This window comes from Mizuhopecten yessoensis, unplaced genomic scaffold, assembly GCF_002113885.1.
Source record: "Mizuhopecten yessoensis strain PY_sf001 unplaced genomic scaffold, ASM211388v2 scaffold9987, whole genome shotgun sequence".
Lineage (NCBI taxonomy): Eukaryota > Metazoa > Mollusca > Bivalvia > Pectinida > Pectinidae > Mizuhopecten > Mizuhopecten yessoensis.
Window position 1 is genome coordinate 499435 of NW_018408322.1, and position 24189 is coordinate 523623.

The 24189-nt window shown below is 37.1% G+C and overlaps 1 protein-coding gene across 3 annotated transcripts; it reads left to right on the top strand.

Annotated features, from left to right (window-relative positions):
• The first annotated feature begins 1316 nt into the window (after positions 1-1316).
• LOC110459269 (telomeric repeat-binding factor 2-interacting protein 1-like) lies at positions 1317-18103 on the top strand. Of its 3 annotated transcripts, XM_021511449.1 has the most exons (13): positions 1317-1448; positions 4020-4066; positions 4526-4630; positions 5750-5857; positions 6393-6510; positions 6955-7081; positions 10585-10899; positions 10963-11216; positions 11854-11956; positions 13701-13775; positions 16223-16344; positions 16653-16767; positions 17313-18103. In XM_021511449.1, exons 1-13 carry the CDS (start codon positions 1329-1331, stop codon positions 17441-17443), a joined length of 1740 nt encoding a protein of 579 aa, XP_021367124.1. In that variant the 5' UTR covers positions 1317-1328; the 3' UTR covers positions 17444-18103. The 3 variants fall into 3 exon arrangements, with proteins under 3 accessions (XP_021367124.1, XP_021367122.1, XP_021367123.1); XM_021511447.1 differs by having other exon boundaries at positions 10585-11216; XM_021511448.1 differs by having other exon boundaries at positions 10585-11216; positions 13701-13748.
• The last annotated feature ends 6086 nt before the right edge of the window (positions 18104-24189 follow it).

Consider the following 24189-nt stretch of genomic DNA (forward strand, 5'->3'; position numbering starts at 1 on the left):
TCTCGAATTCATTTTTCTCGTCTGTCTTCAAGCGTTTATATTGCAATTCCGTCTTTGCGTATTGCAGAGTTATCTCTCTCGTGAGCAGGTATTGATTGTTACGTCATTGGTTTGTGTGAGAAAACTACGTCGTTTCCTCAAAAATTGATGACGATTCTTTCACAAACAAATGACGTAACAATCAATATCTGCTCACAAGAGAAGATAACTCTGCAATACGAAAAGACGGAATATCTGAATAATGTAAGTAACATACGATCTCTTTACATTAGTAGTGTTATAAATAAATCTCAGACTACTCTTTTTTATGAAATTATTCAAGCAAGCGACTGTATTGGAAAACAAAGATCATTTGTAAACCTTTTCACGGAGGACTAAATTATGACTTTTATTTCCAGATTACCGTGTCCTTTCACCGTAAAATTTATTTCATGTTTAATTCTGTAATACTTTTCTGTATGTTAACTCATTTAAACAAACAAAACACTACCACGATCAACACAACAACAACACTTTTTTGTTGGGGGGACGGGGGGGGGGACTTATAAACATCATTATTTTAATTGAAAATCTATATACCATCAACCTAAAAAAAAGACTCTGGTCTAGTAACGCTAAATCATCACACCCAGAACACTGTTGTTGATTATATTTTGTTTGTTTGACGTTTAATTATTTCTCATAAAAGTGCCGCGAAAAAAGGAATTGATTCCCTTTCAGAAATAATTTATCAACGCCTATACCTAGTTATGCTAGAAAACATGTTCCAATACGTAGTTACGTTTTTTGAAAGCGGTATGGGGATCCTTAATTTAATAGATACACTAATAGGTCTAGTGCCTCAGAGATCTAAATTCTAAATGGAGGGGGCATGCCCCCGGCAGTCTCACCTACAGGTGCTTCGCGCTTTCGGTCGAGCATAGACTGGCTAGCAGCCCCTAAGTTTTTATGAAGAATTTCTCAACTTGTTTTAATCAGACATCTATGTGATCAAAATTATAAGAGTTATTTTTTTCTAAATAATTAAATATCTATACAGAGACATATAAAGTAGTAGATACGTCTCTGATCTGTATAATATTAGAGACGGGGTCAGTCTTGCCCGATCTGTATACACTACACAGACATAACTTTAAAAAAAAATGACCCACGTTTCATCGTTTTATTTATGCTGATTTTATACAAGATGATCAGATACACACATGAAAACTGAAATATTATTGTGAAACATACTGTAGCTTGATTTCCGGAATTAATCAACGGGGACCATAAAGTTTGTTATAATTACTCAAACGTCTCGTTGATGATGATGATCACACTTCAAAAAGATGGCGGCAGAAAAGAAAAAAGCTCATAGCAGATTCTTGTTCACCGACGACAACGGAGAACCCCTTATATTTTACATGCGGCCATGTGCCCAAAAAGTGACACTTAAACCTTTAGTAGAGGTAGTTATAAATCAGTCTTTCGTTTTAATTAATTACATCACAATAACACTAAAATATCGGACAAAATTTGATGAAGGACCCCACTAAGCTTCTCTAACATTGTTATCTGTACAGTACTGTATATATCTGTTTGATTCTGAGCGTTGTTCAATTTTGAAGGTTGGTCGTCGGACTGCTTGCTCCACTTAATCTTGCATTTGTTGCCTATCAGGTCTTTTGATGGGATGAGTACATTTCCCAATTTCATTTTGAATGCACTTTTAGGTTTTTTTCAAATCTACTGTAGAGCCACCATTTCCACTGGTTTCGGGTCGTTTCGCCCAAAATCCCGTTTGCCCCGGGTCGTTTCGTACTACGTTGAAAGAAACATTTTTAGTCCTGTTTAGTTGTGTATGGCTAATACAGTCTCATTTGAAATCTTCCTAATTTTTTTAGTTTTTTGTTGTTGTTATAAGACTCGTTAGATTCATTGTAGTCGACCAGATTTCTGCACATACAATCACGGAATGCTATCTTAGTCACCAGATATGATTGTGGATACTGTGACCAAACTTCCTCAAACACACTCACCACGAAATTTCACCCATCGTTTCAGACATTTTCAACAGCTCACTTCAAACAGGCCATGTCCTTGACAGCTCATTTAATTTGATGCTTTAAAAAGAAAAAGGTGCCAAAAACAACCCACAAAACTACCCCCCCCCCCCCCATCTCTTACATGTATACTTAGTAAAATCTTTGAACACATCCTGGTATCAAACATTATGTCACAATGTCACATCGAGATAGTCATAACCTTCTCACCCCTTTCCAGCAAAACTATCGAGCCAAACACAGTTGTGAATCCCAACTTGTTACCTTCACTACTGACATCTAAAATAACCTAGCTGATGGGAAACAAACTGATATAGCCGTTATGGATTTTTCAAAAGCCTTTGATAAAGTGGACCACCAAAGACTTATTTTCAAACTTTCTTGTTTCGGCATATTAACTGGATGAAACATTTCCTAGATAGTCGTAGCCAAAAAGTGCTTGTAGAAAATAACGAATCTAATGTCTGTTCAGTTCTGTCAGGTGTGCCCCAAGGTTTGGTTCTGGGCCCGACTGTTTTTGATGTTTATTAATGACTTACCAATTTCAATTAAAAGTCATGTCTGCCATTTTGCTAACGACACCACCATTTATATCGCCATCTCCTCTGAATCAGACTTACAAACTCTACAAAAAGACCTACAACTACTAAACTGGGAAAAGAAGTGGTTGATGGACTTCAACACTGATAAATGCGAAACTATTGGTCTCATGCAAAAGAAACCCTGTCATTCACAAATACCTGCTACACGGAAAAGAATTAAAACACACAAACTTAGCAAGGTATTTAGGCCTAAGCATCTCATCTGACTTTTTACAGAATTCACATATCACCAACATCACAAGCAAAGCAGAAATTAAAAACACCCTCAGATTTATCCGCAGAAATGTAAAAACAAACAATATCAACACAAAGAACTTGCATACAAGACATATATGTGCCCTCAACTGGAATACTGCAGTACAATATGGGACCCATGGCAAAAACATTATCAAAATCAGATTGAAACAATTCAGAGAAGAGCTGCTAGGTATGTCCTTAACAATTACAATTGCACAGACAGTGTAACAAACATGTAAAAACCACTGATTGGCCAACCCTCCACACACGCAGAAACCTTTACTCATTATTCTTGCTTTATAAAACCATTCACGGCCTAGTAGCCATTAAAAAAGACAATTCCTGATTCCCTCCCGAAATCATAAATATGTAATTCCACATTCTGTATCTAACTACCATTCTCAATCCTTCTTTCCACGTTCCATTCGCCTCTGGAACATGTTGCCCCCCGCCATTGCACTCAGCCCTGACCTCAAAACATTCAAGTCAGGACTCCAAACACACAAGCTGTAATGACCCTAAACTTTTTATCTTAAAAAATACACACAAAAAAGAACAACATTTTTTTTAACCACAAACTTTACGTTCTCCTTGACAGTGCGCCTTTGTACTATCTTCTACATATTGAAGGACACAAAGTACACTGTTGATGTTGATGCTAATTAGTCTGTGATATAATGTAGCAGTACACCAGTATTAAATTCTTCTAACAGCACAATTTGTTTGTAAAACACGAAAACATTGTTTTTAATTATTAAAAAACATTTCAACTGATATTTATAACTTTAAATATATATTTATACTAGGGCGAAACAACCTTGGGCGAACTTGGATCTAGAGCAAAACGACCCATAGTGCGAACAGGATTTAGGGCGAAATGACCCGGATCCATTTCCACTCTAGTAAAAGATACACCGTGTAATAGTATTGATTGATCTTGAATCACCAAAGACATTGCATTACAGTGGAACAAATGGAAGCTATTGACAAATAATGTTTGTTTTTATTTTCATTTTTTTTATCCACATATACACAATGCAGTTGGACAATATGTGTGAATGACTTGATGTATGTTTAATGTCCAAAACAGATTTCTCACACAAATTTTATCTTATTTTGTAATCTGAAAATTTTGCAGGATGGAGGTGGAGGGATGACGGTGAAAGTGACAAGAAAATGCATCAAGTAAGTACTCTTGTCGTGGGAGTTTTTTTCTGGTTATATATTTGGGCAAAATGTTGGCCTTATTTTCCCAATAAAAATAGAAATTTTCCTGAAAATCTAATTATTTCTTTCTTTTTACCTATAGGTAAAGATGTAACGATGATGCTGACACATCTAATGTGCTGAAACTAGTTAACGTAATTTTGATTAAATCCAGTAAACTCCGCAGAAAATTGTAATCCAGTAAACTCAGCACAAAGTTGTCATGATCATGTTTACCTATAGATAACTCTTACTACTACAGCCGGACTCGTGTATTCCTTTTGGAATCTGTCTGCTGGGTAACACAGAACTTCGCTGAACTCTTTGCAAGGACATTGGTTCTTCAAACTGTGAGGTTTTCATTGAAAGAAAGAAATTTTTAGTACAGAATTATGCAGCTTATTTCGTTTGTTCATTGCATAATATTTTGTTGTGCAGACTGGCAGTAGAGGCAGACCAAATTTCATCTGATGACTATATATCTTCAAAGTACATACATGATTGTGTGGAAAGTAATAAGCTGTTGGCTATGGACAAGTATAGGTGAGTTCTGATTGTGTGGAAGGAACACATAGTTAACTGTGAACTATAAAGGTAAAAGCTACCAATAAGTTAAATCTATATTATTACCATTGTCATAACTGTAAAAATATAAAAATCACATGTTGTGCAGAATTGTAGTTACTTGAAATTTGAATGTTTGCAAATAGAAATAAATAAATAAAAAAAGACAAGAAAACTGCAAGGGTCAAACTTTGGATATTTACATTGGAAAGCCTCTACTTTACCGATGTTGCCATGCATAAATTATACAAGCACAGCATCATAACGAGTGTCCAATTAATGGTCCGCAAAGTACAATATGATAAATTTGTCAAGGGAAGTAACTCGAAGCCAGATTCTATATAGTAAGGACATTGACACGCTGAATGAAAACCCTCCTTTGCAAATATGATTGATGCAGTGGAACACTGTACCTTAAAATATTTCTGTTAATCTTTTGTTATCTACCATAGTATGAGATGTGCTATCAAATATGCAAACAAAACATATGTAGAGTAGCGATTGGACAAATTCAGACTGTTATACTATCTATCAGCTGACAACTTGAAAAAAGGGCCTTGTCTAAGTACTTGAATGATTTACTTATTATTTAGGTACAACTAATTAGGTTTTTAAGTTACATGAACACCTGTAAATGGTTTCAGTTAAGGATCCCTGCATTATAAAACAATCAACAACACTGTCTTCAGTGTAAAAAAAATCAGCGGGGCTAGACTGAGATTGGAACCCTCAACTTTGGATTAATATGCCATCGCTCTAACCAATTGAACTATAACTGATCAGAGGAAGCATTGTGGCCCAACTGTGCAATAGTCATATCTAGACGGAAGTTAGGGGAAGGTTACTGTATATAGGAGAGATAGAGATCCTTAAAATAGAGAATACATCTGTCTTGTTGTTCATGTAACTTACAAATCCACAAAGTATGGACCCAGGAAAATTGTCAGTTTAAGTAAAATATGCTTAAGTTGAATGAATCACTTATTATTTTAAGGTTACTCCACAGGTGATTTTTTTTCTGTGATGAAACAACTTATAAAGGCTACACAGTTGAAACAAAGATTATCTCCTTGTTTTTAAAATGTATTTTGTTTTTAGGTTAAAACCTAAGAAGCGCAGTGCTGACCTTTCTGTTGACGAGATAGATGTGCCAGATGACCTCAGTCCAGCCTCCAAGATACAGAGAACAGAAGCACTTCCATTAGGGTAAACATAATCAGAATATGATTTAATATTATCTGTGAGAAAGAAGATATAGAATTATATAATTATCTTAAATCATCTGGCTGACAACTGCATGTCATTGTCAAGTTTATCATCAATCCTTTGAAAATAAATGCCTCAAGAACAACTGAAACAATTTTTGATACAAAGCATCCTTGGGCCAAGTGGTTTCTGCTTAATGTAAAAGAAGGTGGTAGTTGGTAAGTTCCACTGTAGTGATTATTTTAGGATGAATTTGGGGATGGTATAAGGCTCCCCTGCCCTAGATAAATTCTGATGTATTTTCCGCTTATCATTGCAAAAATCACTTTATTTCACCAAATTCATGTCTTTTGTGTGTGATGTTCCCGAAGTCACAAGGCACAGGCCCATGTAGAAAAGAGGTAGACCACTCACTGTACTGGGAACAGACAAGTGTGTCTTAAATTGTAAGTAAGAGTTGTTTTTCTGAAAGATTACTTCTTAAAAATAGCTTGAGATATTTATCATTCGTTGATGATACATCTTGTGTTTGTAGACGCTCCAGATATTCCTTGCAAGATGACCTGGCTATTCTGAAGCACTTTGAGAAGAACAGAGAACTTGCTTCCATGATCAACGGCCTGAAGATCTGGAAAGATATGAGTTCACTCAAGGTTGGTTTAACAATTTTATCCAGAGATTCTACTGAGTCAGCCCAATGGAGGCTGCAGGAGAAACCCCTGTAGATTTTCGCTCTTGTATACAAATGAAAACAAAATATAGGTCATATGACTCTATCATATGTAGGTATGTTGGATAGAAATCTCCCACACGAGGGTGCAGAATTTGGGACAAAAACTGAAGTTTGCCAAGGTTTTGAGATCAAATTATGTACTGGAGGGGGGGGGGGATTTTGTGATGTTACTGCAGTTTTAATCTTAAAGAATGCAGATATTGAAGATTAATTGGTAGTTGGAACCACGATAATAGAGTCTCAGCGTCTTTGTTTTCACCATATGAACAAATACTTGTATGGAAATCAGTTCCACAAAAAATGGAATCAGTTGATTTTCTTGATGATATATATTTTGACTTGATACTTATTAATTTAATTCCAGGTGACTGAACATTCAGCCGAGTCAATGAAGGACAGATTTAAGAAGCGAATTCTGCCTATCATAGATTCATACCATGTTTCCAGTAGTGTCAAATTTTTATTGACAAAGAAAACAAAATATCTTGCAGGTACCAATTCAAACAATTTTGATATTTTTCAGTTGATCAAATATTTCAAATGCAAATTTGAATGATATCTTTTGCATGAAGGTGAACTGAATGAATATTTACAAAAGTTATCAAGTAAATATCATAATAATATCGGTGAAAGTACAACGAAGTCTAGCAAAACATATTATGGAATAAATCGCAATGATATGTTTTATAACATGTGTCAGAAGGTATTGCAATCTTGGCTTAATTAAGTGGGGTTTTTTCCTTACAGTAATACAGCTTTGTCTCTGAAATCAATTATCATATTTAGATGTAGTTTGATAGTGTGCTACTTGCATCATAAGTGAATATTTAAGAAAGTCTGCATGTGGTCACAGGTACCAACGATGCATTGAGATTTGACATTACAATCTGACTAATAGTAAATACAGAGATTTAAAAGTTAGAATGTCGAGAAATTAATTAACTAAAAAAGTGTCTCCTTGCACCCTGCCCCCTAGCCTAGCCCTCATGTAAAACTCATGCTTTTGTTTAGAAAAAAAATTGTTTGCTTTGTTTCTTTTTAAATAGGCTGTATTGTTGTCAAGCTTTTAACACTTGAGGGGTAGGTTGTCCACATACTGGTCATTACTGGACAAGGTTTCAGGTACTCCCTTCCCTGTTGTCTAGTATACTGGACACGACTACAGGTACTCCCTTCCCTGTTGTCTAGTATACTGGACAAGACTACAGGTACTCCCTTCTCTGTTGTCTAGTATACTGGACAAGGTTTCAGGTACTCCCTTCCCTGCTGTCTAGTATACTGGACAAGACTACAGGTACTCCCTTCCCTGTTGTCTAGTATACTGGACAAGACTACAGGTACTCCCTTCCCTGTTGTCTAGTATACTGGACAAGACTACAGGTACTCCCTTCCCTGTTGTCTAGTATACTGGACAAGACTACAGGTACTCCCTTCCCTGTTGTCTAGTATACTGGACAAGACTACAGGTACTCCCTTCCCTGTTGTCTAGTATACTGGACAAGACTACAGGTACTCCCTTCCCTGTTGTCTAGTATACTGGACAAGACTACAGGTACTCCCTTCCCTGTTGTCTAGTATACTGGACAAGACTACAGGTACTCCCTTCCCTGTTGTCTAGTATACTGGACAAGACTACAGGTACTCCCTTCCCTGTTGTCTAGTATACTGGACAAGACTACAGGTACTCCCTTCCCTGTTGTCTAGTATACTGGACAAGACTACAGGTACTCCCTTCCCTGTTGTCTAGTATACTGGACAAGACTACAGGTACTCCCTTCCCTGTTGTCTAGTATACTGGACAAGACTACAGGTACTCCCTTCCCTGTTGTCTAGTATACTGGACAAGACTACAGGTACTCCCTTCCCTGTTGTCTAGTATACTGGACAAGACTACAGGTACTCCCTTCCCTGTTGTCTAGTATACTGGACAAGACTACAGGTACTCCCTTCCCTGTTGTCTAGTATACTGGACAAGACTACAGGTACTCCCTTCCCTGTTGTCTAGTATACTGGACAAGACTACAGGTACTCCCTTCCCTGTTGTCTAGTATACTGGACAAGACTACAGGTACTCCCTTCCCTGTTGTCTAGTATACTGGACAAGACTACAGGTACTCCCTTCCCTGTTGTCTAGTATACTGGACAAGACTACAGGTACTCCCTTCCCTGTTGTCTAGTATACTGGACAAGACTACAGGTACTCCCTTCCCTGTTGTCTAGTATACTGGACAAGACTACAGGTACTCCCTTCCCTGTTGTCTAGTATACTGGACAAGACTACAGGTACTCCCTTCCCTGTTGTCTAGTATACTGGACAAGACTACAGGTACTCCCTTCCCTGTTGTCTAGTATACTGGACAAGACTACAGGTACTCCCTTCCCTGTTGTCTAGTATACTGGACAAGACTACAGGTACTCCCTTCCCTGTTGTCTAGATACTGAACAAGACTACAGGTACTTCCTTCTCTGTTGTCTAGATACTGAACAAGACTACAGGTACTCCCTTCCCTGTTGTCTAGATACTAGACAAGACTACAGGTACTTCCTTCTCTGTTGTCTAGATACTGAACAAGCCTACAGGTACTCCCTTCCCCGTTGTCTAGATACTAGACAAGACTACAGGTACTTCCTTCTCTGTTGTCTAGATACTGAACAAGCCTACAGGTACTCCCTTCCCCGTTGTCTAGATACTAGACAAGACTACAGGTACTTCCTTCTCTGTTGTCTCGATACTGAACAAGACTACAGGTACTCCCTTCTCTGTTGTCTAGATACTGAACAAGACTACAGGTCCTCCCTTCCCTGTTGTCTAGATACTGAACAAGACTACAGGTCCTCCCTTCCCTGTTGTCTAGATACTGAACAAGACTACAGGTCCTCCCTTCCCTGTTGTCTAGATACTGAACAAGCCTACAGGTACTCCCTTCTCTGTTGTCTAGATACTGAACAAGACTGCAGGTACTCCCTTCCCTGTTGTCTAGTATACTGGACACGACTACAGGTACTCCCTTCCCTGTTGTCTAGATACTAGACAAGACTACAGGTACTTCCTTTCCTGTTGTCTAGTATATTGGACAAGACTACAGGTACTCCCTTCCCTGTTGTCTAGTATACTAGACAAGACTACAGGTACTCCCTTCCCTGTTGTCTAGATACTGAACAAGACTACAGGTACTCCCTTCCCTGTTGTCTAGATACTGACCAAGACTGCAGGTACTCCCTTCCCTGTTGTCTAGTACACTGGACAAGACTACAGGTACTCCCTTCTCTGTTGTCTAGATACTGAACAAGACTGCAGGTACTCCCTTCCCTGTTGTCTAGATACTGAACAAGATTGCAGGTACTCCCTTCCCTGTTGTCTAGATACTGAACAAGACTACAGGTACTCCCTTCTCTGTTGTCTATTATACTTGACAATACTACAGGTACTTCCTTCCCTATTGTCTAGTATACTGAACAAGACTAAGATACTGAACAAGACTACAGGTACTCCCTTCTCTGTTGTCTAGTATACTGGACAAGACTACAGGTACTTCCTTCCCTATTGTCTAGTATACTGAACAAGACTACAGGTACTCCCTTCCCTGTTGTCTAGTATACTGGACAAGACTACAGGTAATCCCTTTCCTGTTGTCTAGAAACTAGACAAGACTGCAGGTACTCTAAAAAATAAATGGTACTGATTGGCCATTTCAGGCAAAGAAATATTGGTTCCTATATATATCATGAAAAACCCCATAGTACGCATAATAGTTGAGTATAGATAATATAAAAAACAATTCATGTAAGTTTAAGTAAATTATAAAAGATTTTTTGAAATAATCTTGGAAATAATATGTTTTCTATTGCAAGAGTTAAAAAAAAAAATTGTTTAAAATTTGTATTTTAATCATTAATACCACAATTATTTAAATGTTAATTCTGTGAATGAAAACAGCTTCATATTTATAAAGTAGTTTTTGTCAGACCTGAAAATTCAAATTTCTTTGCACAGATTCAGATCACCTGATAAAAGAAAAAACACAGAAGTCTGCTCCACAAACTACTCCTAAGAAAAGATTGACTTTGAGTGACAATACAGATTCATTTGACCAATTTCTGTTGGATAGCATCGCCAATTCTCCAAAAAAGGGAAGTAACCCACCCCGAACACTACAGGTGGTGTTAAAAGATGTGATCAGTCCGAAATCAGGTAAAGGAAAGGCCTCACCTATAAAAGAAACGGTTCATGTATCCCCGTCAAAAAACAATTCAAAAGAAAATAAGGAAGCCACAAAAGAATGGCAATCGAAACAAAAACCAGCACAACATCATGACATGTTTAGTGATAAAACTGAGTCAACAAAACCAGGGTTAAAAAAACCAGCACAACATCATGACATGTTTAGTGATAAAACTGAGTCAACAAAACCAGGGTTAAAAAAAACATCACAAACATCCAACTTGCCAAAAGTCCAGTCTCCAAGGACAACAAAGGAAATTGATCAACACGGAGGGCATGCTCTAAGGAAAAGAAAGTTGACCGATACCAAGCATTCGAATGACACCGCATCACAGCTAAATAAGAATGCATCTAATGTTAGACTAAAGAAAAAACCTAAAACAGACATCAATCAACCCAGCATGGTAAGTTGGTTTAAAGTTATCTGCTTCTACTATGGAATAGTGCATTTTGAAGTAGTTTCTTGTAAATTGTCGATTCAAATATGTACAAGTAATGATTTTAGAGATCCTTCTTCAAATCAAGTACCATATTTATCAAGCAATCGGCCCATACCTTGTTTAAAAACCCATCCATATCTATTGTAGTCAAAAGATAAAAGTTATTACATTGTCCAATAATAAGCCCATGCCTGGTAATAAGCCCATCCATATATATCTATTGCAGTTCAATATGATGTCAACAAATACTTTTTCGTTTTCCTGTAATACATGTAAGCACATCTGGCTATTTTGGGTCGGAGCCCCTGGGAGTATTGGAGGCTAAATGCAGTACAAAAAATAATATTTAAAGAACATGGGAAAAAATCCTATATTTATATGATACTTGTGGAGTTTATTATAGATTGTGAATTATAAATTCTTTGTTTAGATATAGAGATGAACAATAATATCTGAATGTCAGGTAATCTATTGAACTCATTCACCCCTGAAAACACATTTGAACTCTGGGATCCTCTTATTCAAAGGTTGGAATCGTTCATTAAGAAATGTCAGGGGTAAATGAGTTAAAGACCCATTGGACCTCTTAATGTTATTGCAGATGGAATCACAGTCAGATAACAGCTTTAAAAAGAAAACACCCCCAGGTTTAACAAGGAAAAACATTTTAGATTCGAATGGACCTGATTCTACTCCTGATAAAGGTGAGATCACAATTATTGGTGTTGGCTAACAGAGCTGAGGATACACTTTGTTCTATAGCTAACAGAGCTGAGGATACACTTTGTTCTATCGCTAACAGAGCTGAGGATACACTTTGTTCTATAGCTAACAGAGCTGAGGATACACTTTGTTCTATCGCTAACAGAGCTGAGGATACACTTTGTTCTATAGCTAACAGAGCTGAGGATACACTTTGTTCTATCGCTAACAGAGCTGAGGATACACTTTGTTCTATAGCTAACAGAGCTGAGGATACACTTTGTTCTATCGCTAACAGAGCTGAGGATACACTTTGTTCTATAGCTAACAGAGCTGAGGATACACTTTGTTCTATCGCTAACAGAGCTGAGGATACACTTTGTTCTATAGCTAACAGAGCTGAGGATACACTTTGTTCTATCGCTAACAGAGCTGAGGATACACTTTGTTCTATAGCTAACAGAGCTGAGGATACACTTTGTTCTATCGCTAACAGAGCTGAGGATACACTTTGTTCTATTGCTAACAGAGCTTAGGATACACTTTGTTCTATCTCTAACAGAGCTTAGGATACACTTTGTTCTATAGCTAACAGAGCTAAAGATACACTTTGTTCTATTGCTAACAGAGCTATGGATACACTTTGTTCTATTGCTAACAGAGCTGAGAATACACTTTGTTCTATTACTAACAGAGCTGAGGATACACTTTGTTCTATAGCTAACAGAGCTGAGGAAACACTTTGTTCTATTTCTAACGGAGCTAAGGATACACTTTGTTCTATCGCTTACAGAGCTGATGATACACTTTGTTCTATCGCTTACAGAGCTGAGGATACACTTTGTTCTATTGCTAACAGAGCTTAGGATACACTTTGTTCTATAGCTAACAGAGCTAAGGATACACTTTGTTCTATAGCGAACAGAGCTGAGGAAACACTTTGTTCTATTTCTAACGGAGCTAAGGATACTCTTTGTTCTATCGCTTACAGATCTGAGGATACTCTTTGTTCTATCGCTTACAGATCTGAGGATACTCTTTGTTCTATCGCTTACAGATCTGAGGATACTCTTTGTTCTATCGCTTACAGAGCGGATGATACACTTTGTTCTATAGCTAACAGAGCTAAGGATACACTTTGTTCTATCGCTTACAGAGCTGAGGATACACTTTGTTCTATAGCTAACAGAGCTAAGGATACACTTTGTTCTATCGCTTACAGAGCTGAGGATACACTTTGTTCTATAGCTAACAGAGCTAAGGATACACTTTGTTCTATAGCTAACAGAGCTTAGGATACACTTTGTTCTATAGGTAAAGGAGTTTGGGAACAGCTTGTTATAACACATGGCAACATTTCTTAATGTCAGTTAAGTTCAATAAAAATGTTTAATTGTTTAGGACAATAACATTTCCTCACACAAACATATCCACTTTTACAGTAGGTTGATAAGGACCATAGTTCCAATCTCTCATAGGTATCATAAAGGAGGACAAAGTTCTGGTTTGTAGTTAGCTGGATCAGAGCTGATTGCTGAGTGATTACTCCAAGCTGTACGTCTAGATGAAAGTTTTCTGTTAAAAGAATTTATCATCATTAGTCCTCTCTTAGTATTGTACAAGACTGCTATAAATCTAATATTACTGTATTGTAGATGATTCTAATATTGGAAAGCTGCCTGATAATTTAGGTGATAAATCAAAAATATTTCGTATGAAGTAAATTAATATATTCATTTGTTTCAGCTAAACGGCTGAATTATGTAATGGAGAAATTCTTAGAGTCCCAAGATGGTAAGATTTTCCAACTGCAATATTTTGGTAAGAACATTTTCCTAGCTACATATTAAGTTGAAACAAACATTCAACAATCGCAAATTTGGGAATAGTAAAAAGTTTTCAAAGCAGGCTGAAAATACAAGTGAATGCTGGTGTTATTTTGTGTTGACTACCATCAAAGAGATTTATACATGATTACTAGGAAAAAGATTATTACAAATTCTTTCTTGGAACAATCTCATCTGAAATCTCATAAGTCCAAAAGTATTTTGGAAGCCAGAAAATATTTTCTGGAACAGGTGCCATTACAATCATCTTTATGATATCTGGATAGGTAACCTTTGGGTTTAAGTTTTTTGCAATAAGTTAAACAAGTTATTGAGTGAATTTAGTGAAATGAACTACCCAGCCAATGAATACAGACACAATGTAATAACAAGTATGACAAATTCATACAGTATACAGTAGAGGGTTGTGGCCATGGGGGATATTTTTGTTAAATGGCTAACCCCTGTATAATGATATGTAAAAAAAAGATAAAAATAAAACTGTACTAAAATTGGTATAAGCATGATGAAGTGGGCTATGTGAGCTTCACATTTGTAAAAAAGAAAGAAGATTTCTTTGGTTTGAGAATAAAATTTTGGCCATCATCCGAAAGGGTGCGTACACATGAAAAGCTAGCTTTACAGGAGGTAAAATTTTGACAACAGCACACGACGCAAAATTGCAAAAAATCAAGTTTTACAACTTTACTGGGACCCAGATAATTCTGCAACCAGGTAGGTAATCTTTAATTTCAGACAGAGCTTAGGAAAAAAATTACTAGTTACGGGGGTCAAATTTTGGGTTAAAAATAGCAATTTTTGCCATTTTTTGGTAATTTTTGATGTGATAACCATGGTTTTCACACAAGTGACATACATAGAAAAAAGAGGTTTATACACTTATCAGTACTTTATATGTATTGTAAATGTAATGCAGTTTACAAATATATATACATGTATACATGTTGTGTGTAGGGTAAATCCGCTGTGTTTAGATTTCCTCGACATGTGCCTTGTTTATCAGAGTCGGGCCATTTCTACTGTACACTGCTACCAATGTAATAACAAGTATGACAAATTCATACAGACACAATGTAATAACAGGTATCACAAATTCATACAGACACAATGTAATAACACGTATCTCAAATTCATACAGACACAATGTAATAACAAGTATCACAAATTCATACAGACAATGTAATAACACATATCACAAATTCATACAGACACAATGTAATAACACGTATCACAAATTCATACAGACACAATGTAATAACAAGTATCACAAATTCATACAGACACAATGTAATAACATGTATCTCAAATTCATACAGACACAATGTAATAACACGTATCTCAAATTCAAACAGACACAATGTAATAACACGTATCACAAATTCATACAGACACAATGTAATAACATGTATCTCAAATTAATACAGACACAATGTAATAGCACGTATCTCAAATTCATACAGACACAATGTAATAACACATATCTCAAATTCATACAGACACAATGTAATAACAAGTATCACAAATTCATACAGACACAATGTAATAACACGTATCTCAAATTCAAACAGACACAATGTAATAACAAGTATCTCAAATTCATACAGACACAATGTAATAACAAGTATCACAAATTCATACAGACACAATGTAATAACACATATCTCAAATTCATACAGACACAATGTAATAACACGTATCTCAAATTCAAACAAACACAATGTAATAACACGTATCTCAAATTCATACTGACGCAATGTAATAACAAGTATCACAAATTCATACAGACACAATGTAATAACAAGTATGGCAAATTCATTAACAGTTTGTAGAAGCTTGTTTCATTAAAAATTATACAAATGAGAAATGCATGATGAGAGACAAATACGAGAAGGGATATGGTTGCCCATTATGTATTAGAGGCAGAGACATTAGCTGTCAACACCAAGCATATCCGGTTTCTGTTTTAAAATCTACAATTTCTAGCATAAATTTTAAATAGGCATTTAAAAACTTGTTTTAGAATTTTAACAAACTTACAGTCACTAGCCATCACATAGCTGTTAATTCAAAATAACATCAGCCCCAGAATCTTAGAGCATCTGATGGCATCTGAACCCAAGTTTTCTGGTTCACATATAGTTTTGACTCTTTCTGTCGGAATCAACTTGAATGAAATGTCTCAAACAGAGTCCTAAATAATTGTATAAAAAGTGTTGATCTCTGACAACTCTTGGTTGATCTCCGACAACTCTTGGTTGATCTCTGACAACTCTTGGTTGATCTTACACTTACCATGTCAAATTAATTGTTGCTGTTTATTGTATAATGTAAATGGCGTAAAGTTAAATAATAATAAAAAAAACTACAACAAATAAAGAAGTTAAGAATATCTAAATATTTACGTTAAATGTTAAATTTCAGATGAGGTCACTCCACCAGAGCATTTTGTCCATGACTCAGAGAAATTAAACAGTGACGATGACGAGGATGGAGAGAAAAATGTGCAGGAGGATGAGATTGAAGACACGATCGGCTTAGTTCAGGTAAGTTCTGTATACAGGGAAATGCAATTTAATGGAGAAAGGCGAAAGTTTGACTGGGCGATACATTTCCTGGTATACAGTATTAGATGGTAATCCGATTGCTGTTTGCATTCTCACAACAGCCTTAGTCATATAAAGATGATGTCATGACACAAATTTTCCTTTATAACGCTGCTAGTCCTTGAATCTTTCTCCTTCAGTACAATTGGAGGGATTTTAACCAAATGAGCTAGGTGTAACGGCTATGGGATGTAAGGTACAGGTGATGAAGGAGATAAGTCATACTCAATCTGTGTCTCTGTTAACAGAAGCTGATGAAGCAATATCGTCTGACAGCTAAGCAGGTACTACATGCCTTCTACATCAATAATGGCCGCTGTGAGGACACTGTCAGCTGGATAGAGACCGGCCTCGACACAGCAGGTACACATTAGATTGAGGATTAATAGAGTCTATCGTATGTAGATATGTGGGATATGGACATAGAACCTGTGGTTGTATAATTTCGGTCACAACTGAGGCTTTGTCAAGGTTCTGGGCCCTGATTCTACACCTAACAGTAGAATTTCCCTATCTCAGCCTATCCCAATTTTCTGCCACCTCTTACGAAGGAAGTTTGTATATACCAACGACATCGCGAATGCAACAACAAATTTAGTAGATTTTCTAGATACTGTACCAATCAATCAAAACACTCTGTTCGTTGGGGTTTAACGTCCGCGCAACACCCAAGGTCATAAGAGGACAGTCCCAAAACATTTTTGAAAGGGCAGGAAAAGAAATTGTATACTGATGATGTTTTTTTAAAATTGAAAGAGTTTTGAAAACCATGAGGTGATATCAGATTCAGTTATATATACTACATTTTGTATGTCTATAGATATGCTTAATCTCTTCCCCATATTACATAATATTTCAAGCATGACCTTGACCCTTTAATGTGATGTACAATGGCTCGTGCACTGCAGGTTTACCAGCCTGGGATCACCGTGACGACAGGAGGCTGAGGTCTGACGATTGGAATGCTTTAGAAACACTCAAGGAAAAGTATGGTTTAAAAAGAGTCAATAATAGACTGCTATTTTTGGAGGGACTGTGACAGTTGAAAAACCAGCCTGAGCACCAATCACCAATAAGCTGTTCCTGGGGAAGTGGAGGTACATGACTGGGAAGTTTTTACCAATTGCCTTGGACTCCGTCTTCGAAATCCACAAATTCCACTCTTTATATATCTTCTCTGCTTCCCTGGAATCTGTCATTACAAAATTGAAGGCTCATGGTACGCTTTTTGATCAGTTTCAGGTATAAAAACTTTACCAATCACGAGGCTGATTGATACCTGTCCTTTGATGATGACGGGAGCTACACCTGTCGATTTTACCGTTACACTACTGCAGGGCCTTTTGATGTACGTCAAAATATCGGACCATTTTTTCTTGTATCACTGTCACAAGGTGTTGCATAAAGAGCATTCAGTTTTGCCATGACATTATCCAGGGGTGCAGAAAAGAGGTGTGGTGTATCGTTAGCAGAACCTTTAAATGTGTAGTGTAATTACGACACACACCAGAGATGCAAATTAATTATCTCAACTTAATAAACAAATGTTATGATTTAAAAAAAATCAAATGTTACTACTATTTGAACAGTTGAATACCTACTCTTGCTTGAAATAGGGGGAAACATACAGTAAAAGTGAAAAAAATCAGCGTGGGAATGCTCACATAAATTTGATATATAATTTATTTAGCATAACAGATTTCAGAACGCGAAAAAATTAAAGAGTCGGAACACACACATTTCACGCGAGAATTTCCACTTTTAAAGTAGTTTTCATGTCATTTGTACGTGACAGCTTGTCTGTATACAACTTCACCAGTTTGTGTCCAGGCCAAAGTCCACTTGTATTTTCATACAAGTTGACCTAACTTAATGTGCAATTACATATATATAGTGAAGGTGTGTCACACATAAAAACCAAGTTACAGTAAGTATAATGATCTATATTTTGTAATGCATTGAACAATAAATAAAATTTGTTTCTGAACAATTATTTCCTTGTTTTTTCTTGAAGTTCACCGTAACTCCTTTGACTGTCATATCTTGGAATGAAAGTTGTGCATCATAAATATACTCAGCAAAATAAGAAATGAACATGTTACCTTGTAGAACACCAAAATATGGTTTATTATAATTATTATAAAATCATGTTTTAGTTGTTAGTGTGTTTGGTAGAATTATTTTTCCAATAAGCTGTGTTGTAAAATATATCAGTCGGGCGTCAAATTTGGAGAATTTACATATCAAATTTGAGAATGATACCTCCATTCTGAGAAATAGCAATGACAAGAATTGTTTAAGGACAGAGGACTTAAAGCTTGCCTCTGACAAAGGGCGATTTGAATAGCCCACTTTGGTTGTGGGCTAAAAAATTCTTTAAAATGTATGATGAAGAGATGATGTTCTGGACAAGAAAAGCGATGTCTGCGCTTCAAATAATAGGAACTGTTTTTAGCTTACCTGGTATCCTCATTTAGTCTGGAGCATCCTTGGGCCATGGGGACTCAATTTTTGAATAAATGGTATGAAGCATACGGTGGGTATGACCCCACTGGGGGCAGAGAGGCGGGGCCCAATAAGGGATGTAGAGGATTGGTTTTAATTTCATTCTTCTTCAGTGGGGATGAAGGTATTTTGACCAAATTTGAACAGTAGCATTATATTTGGAAGGCAAATCAATTTTGAATAAATAGTGGGTGTGGCCCCCCTTGGGGCAGAGGGGTGGGGCCGAATAGGGGAAATAGAGGTAAAACCTTCAAAATCCTTCTCCTACCATGCATAGGGATTAAGGGATTTTATCCTAATTTAGTCTGGAGCTTCCTTGGGCCAAGGGGACTCAGTTTTGGAAGTGAAATCAATTTTGTATAAATGGTGGGCCCTGACTAATCATGTAACCATGTTTTGTCTCGCCGCCACAAAGTTGTGGAAGTGAGACTAAGGAGTTGCTTTTCAGTCGACGGCGGCAGCAGCAACGTCAACATTAAGTTTTTGTGTTTAACTTAGTTTAAGTGCTTAAGACCAACCAAAGTTTGACCATATCATCTCAACCCATGCATGAAATGCTGGATGTGCCTACCTTTCATGGTCCATTGATCACATGACTTTGTCAGCATCTCCATCAACATTAAGTTTTTAGGTCACCTGAGCTTTAGCTCAAGTGACCTATTGCTATCCGTTTTCGTCCGTCGTCGTCCGTCGTCCGTCGTCCGTTAACATTTTACATTTCAAACTTAAAGTCAAGTTCTGCTGGGCCGATTGAACTGAAAGTTGGTAGGAATGATCGCCTCATGGTCCTGACAAAGTGTTGTTATTTTTCGGGTCGATCAGAAATCCAATATGGCCGCCACGGCCGCCATTTTGAAAACCTATTTCAAACTTAAAGTCAAGTTCTGCTGGACCGATTGAACTGAAAGTTGGTAGGAATGATCGCCTCATGGTCCTGACAAAGTGTTGTTATTTTTCGGGTCGATCAGAAATCCAATATGGCCGCCACGGCCGCCATTTTGAAAACCTATTTCAAACTTAAAGTCAAGTTCTGCTGGACCGATTGAACTGAAAGTTGGTAGGAATGATCGCCTCATGGTCCTGACAAAGTGTTGTTATTTTTCGGGTCGATCAGAAATCCAATATGGCCGCCACGGCCGCCATTTTGAAAACCTATTTCAAACTTAAAGTCAAGTTCTGCTGGACCGATTGAACTGAAAGTTGGTAGGAATGATCGCCTCATGGTCCTGACAAAGTGTTGTTATTTTTCGGGTCAATCAGAAATACAATTTGGCTGCCATGGCCGCTATTTTGCTACTAAGTTCTAATAGGCCGATCTCACTTAAAATTGGTCTAGGAATGATCAGCTCATGGTCCTGACAAAGTTAAGTTAACATTATACTATTTTTTACCCAAATTGGTACATATTTCAACAACAAAAATAAATACTATAGACTCAGGTGACCGTTAAGGCCCATGGGCCTCTTGTTGTTTTTTAAGTTAGTTTCTCTGATATGTGCATTAATGGTCAAAGCGGGGCACAGGCGAGACATATCAATCTGAATGGCTTGTTTATTATTTATAAGCTGTACAGCTAGCAGGGTAAACAGGAGAAATCACTAGTTTTTTTAATCAAGGACATAAAATCTGTAAACATAAATTCTGTCAGAACAATATTACACAGATTACAACATTGTACAGATTATTTCATTTCAGTTATGTCTGCTTGTCAACCACCCATCATTTGTATGCCAATATTTTATTTGGATTGAAATTCCGAATCTCCAGCATTTGGAACTCTCCTCCGACTAATCCCTTTGTTAATAAGTTGTCAATAATATATGTTTAAACTAGAAGTTGTTATCCTCTGCTATTGATTTCGTTGCCTGCTTGATGTTTTTGTCTCAGGTTTTCTCACTATGTTACCTTGTTTTTGACATTTTTATCAACACAGTTATTGTTTTCACACAGGATGTTTATCTAAAAGGGCATCCTCGATATCAAATATTTTTTTGGAGGGGGGGGGGGGGGGGAGCACAGGGATTGTACCTTGGATATTTTAGTTGGTTGTATTTTACTATTTCCACTTTTTCTTTGATAAATTATATCCTTGATGTGTTTCATTTTTGCCGTGGTGCGGCGTCCAGCGTTTACTTCTCAATAACCAAAAGGCCCAGGATACTGATATTGGGCCTGTAGCATGCTGGGATGAAGGGCTACCAAGTTTGTTCAACCTAATGTCCTTGTTCGACATACTGTTATTCTGCCTCTAGCTGAAGATTACAAGTGTTAGATGAATACCAAGTGAGCGATGCAGGCCCATTGGGCCTCTTGTAATTTTATTCAACTGATCTGTTAAAAAAGTGTTCTATTTATATAGTATAGTAGTGTCACCTTGTGCAAACATGTTGAATGGCGATGTAACCAAACCATGTATAATAGCAGTCTTTGTTGTACAGGACTTTCGCCTGGTTCTCCAAGAGGACTCAGGACCCCGCCTGGCCACAACCTGCTCATTCAATTCCAATTCTTCATTTGTTCATTGTCTACCAGCTCAAAACTTTGATACTCACCTTATTTCCCTTAACCAGGACCGCCTTTTCCTGTTTATGGGATTAGGTAGGCACCTGGTAGGGAATCTTGAATTCATCTTCCTTCATGCTGGTAATTGCAGCCAAGACAGCCCTAAATGCAATTTGTTTGTTTGATTTTGTTCTATGTAGTATGTGTTTGCTATGCTATGTAAATTATATTATGTGTAGAACAGTGTTGTAATGTAAATACTTAGTGATTTATTTTATAATTCATTCGTAAATTTTTAAAATCTGTGTTTGTTATTGTTTATAAATGGATAGTTTCATGCTAAAATTATGGAAAGTATTTCATCAGTACAGTTGGTTTTACAAAGTAAAAGTAAGTTCAATATAGGTTATGCAGGTGGCTACTTGTGAATTCATGCGAGATTGAGTAAAGTAATGACTCTACAATCGGGTATCATAAATCAAAGTCATTCATTGTTGACATATCGTCATTTATAAGAGTAGAAACAAATTAACCTATAGGATTTATACAGTTTATTTGGTAATACACTGCGATTTCACTCCATTGGGTTATGAAAATTCTACAAACTTACAGTTCTGTAGTCTAATTTGAATAAACAATAAACGAGGATGGCGAGTCTTCCTTGTATTTCTGTTATCAGTTTCATAGCTTTGGCCTACTTTGTTTGAGGATAATATTTAACTGTACAAATAATTTTAATGTGGTTTGATGTTTAATGCCATTCTGGTCTCTGTGGTCATGTAGATAGATGTGGTTTGATGTTTAATAAAAAAAAAATATGACAAATCATTGAAAATAAACCAAAAATCAATTTTGTCAATTTGGAATAAACTGAACTATACCTAACTCTGATGTAAAAACTGCTGGATAATGTGTCCACTTTATAGACTTTATTTATACTTTATATATTTTGCTCCAGGTAAAGCTGCACACTGCAATTTTCTGCTTGTCATGTCAAGTACTTTAGTTTATGTCAGGTATGCATTCCTGGAATGTTCATCACATACTGTTATGCGTACACAAACCTGCAGATGACTTAAATTAACAAGACGCCCAGAGAGGGCCTATATCGCTCACCTGAAAATGTTTAAAATAATTGGTATGAAGTAAAGATATAGCACTCCATGGTAGGTGCTGTAAGTACATACTTCAGTACTTGTGATATAGCAAGACTAAACTTCAAACAGAGCCCCACCCCTATGCCTCAAAGGGGGGGGGGGGGGGGGGGGGGGGTCATGCCCACTGTTTGTTTATACAAAATTGAGTCCCCTTGGCCCAAGGATGCTCCAGACTAAATTAGGATAAAATCCCTTAATCCCAATGGTCGAAGAAAGATTTTAAAGGTTTACCTCTATTTCCCCTATTGGGCCTCTCCCTTCTGCCCCTAGGGGGTCCACACTTGCTGTTTATATGAAATTAAGTCCCTTTTGCCCAAGGATGCTCCAGACTAAATTAGGATAAAATCCCTTAATCCCTATGGTGGAAGAACAATTTTACCTCTATTTCCCCTATTTGGCCCCGCCCTCATGTCCCAGGGGGACCACACCCAACACCCACTGTTTATACAAAATTGGTTTCCCTTTACCCAAGGATGCTCCACACCAAATATGGACCAAATCCTTTCATTCCTACAGAATAAGAAGGATTTTAAAGAATTTTCTGTTTCCCCTATTGGGCCCCGCTCTTCAGGCCCAGACCCACCGTTTATACAAAATTGGTTCCCTTCACCCGAGGATGCTTCAGACCAAATATGGAACAAATCCTTTCATTCCTACAGAAGATGAAGGACTTTAAAGAATTTGCTATATTTCCCCTATTGGGCTCTGCCCTTCAGGTCCCAGGGGGGCCAGACCCACCATTTATACAAAATTGGTTCCCCTACCCCCAAGGAAAAATCTGCTCAGTCGTTCATGACTAGTAGCGTTTTAAAGAAAAAGTTGATGGATGGACGGACGCTACGGTATGGCATAAGCTCACCATGCTCCTTTGGAGCTAAATTTACCGTATTTGACCGCATATAAGCCCCATCCCCACTTTGGCAAATGTCCTGGGAACAGGGTGGGTGCCTGCAATTAAGCCCGTCCCTAATTTTGTCTCCATCTCAAAACTAAATGTAATCAATTTGTGTTTCTGACATAAGCAATTTAGGTAAATGGATGCAAAACAATACTACAAATATTACAAGAGGCCCAATGGGCCTGCACCACTCACCTGTAACCTCACACTTGTAACCTTAAAAGTGATAAAGCTACAGGCAAAATCTCAGTATTTATGACTATAAGTCATTCAAAAGAACCTGTTAAAAGATTTAAAAGCCATTTCACCCCTGTGACCTTAAAAGTCCAATAAGGTCACTACGTTGAACAAATTTTACAGCCCTTCATCTCAGGGTGGTGATATTTTGCAAGGTCACATTGGTCAAATATGTGTAAACATTAAAATTACCTTACCTTAATATACAAAAGGATAGGATGCAACTTGAAAAATATCACCACCCTATCCTTTTGTATATTAAGATGAGGTAATTTAAATGTTTACACATATTTGACCAAATGTGACCTTGAAAGTGGCTCAAGGTTATTCAAATTAAAATGCTTGATAGCCCTTCATCCAAGCATGCTACTTCAACATCCTGGGCATTTTGACCCCTGTGACCTTGAATATAGGTGAAGGTCATTTATTTGAACAAACTTGGTAGCCCTTCATTCCATCATGTTATGGGCCAAATACCAACATCCT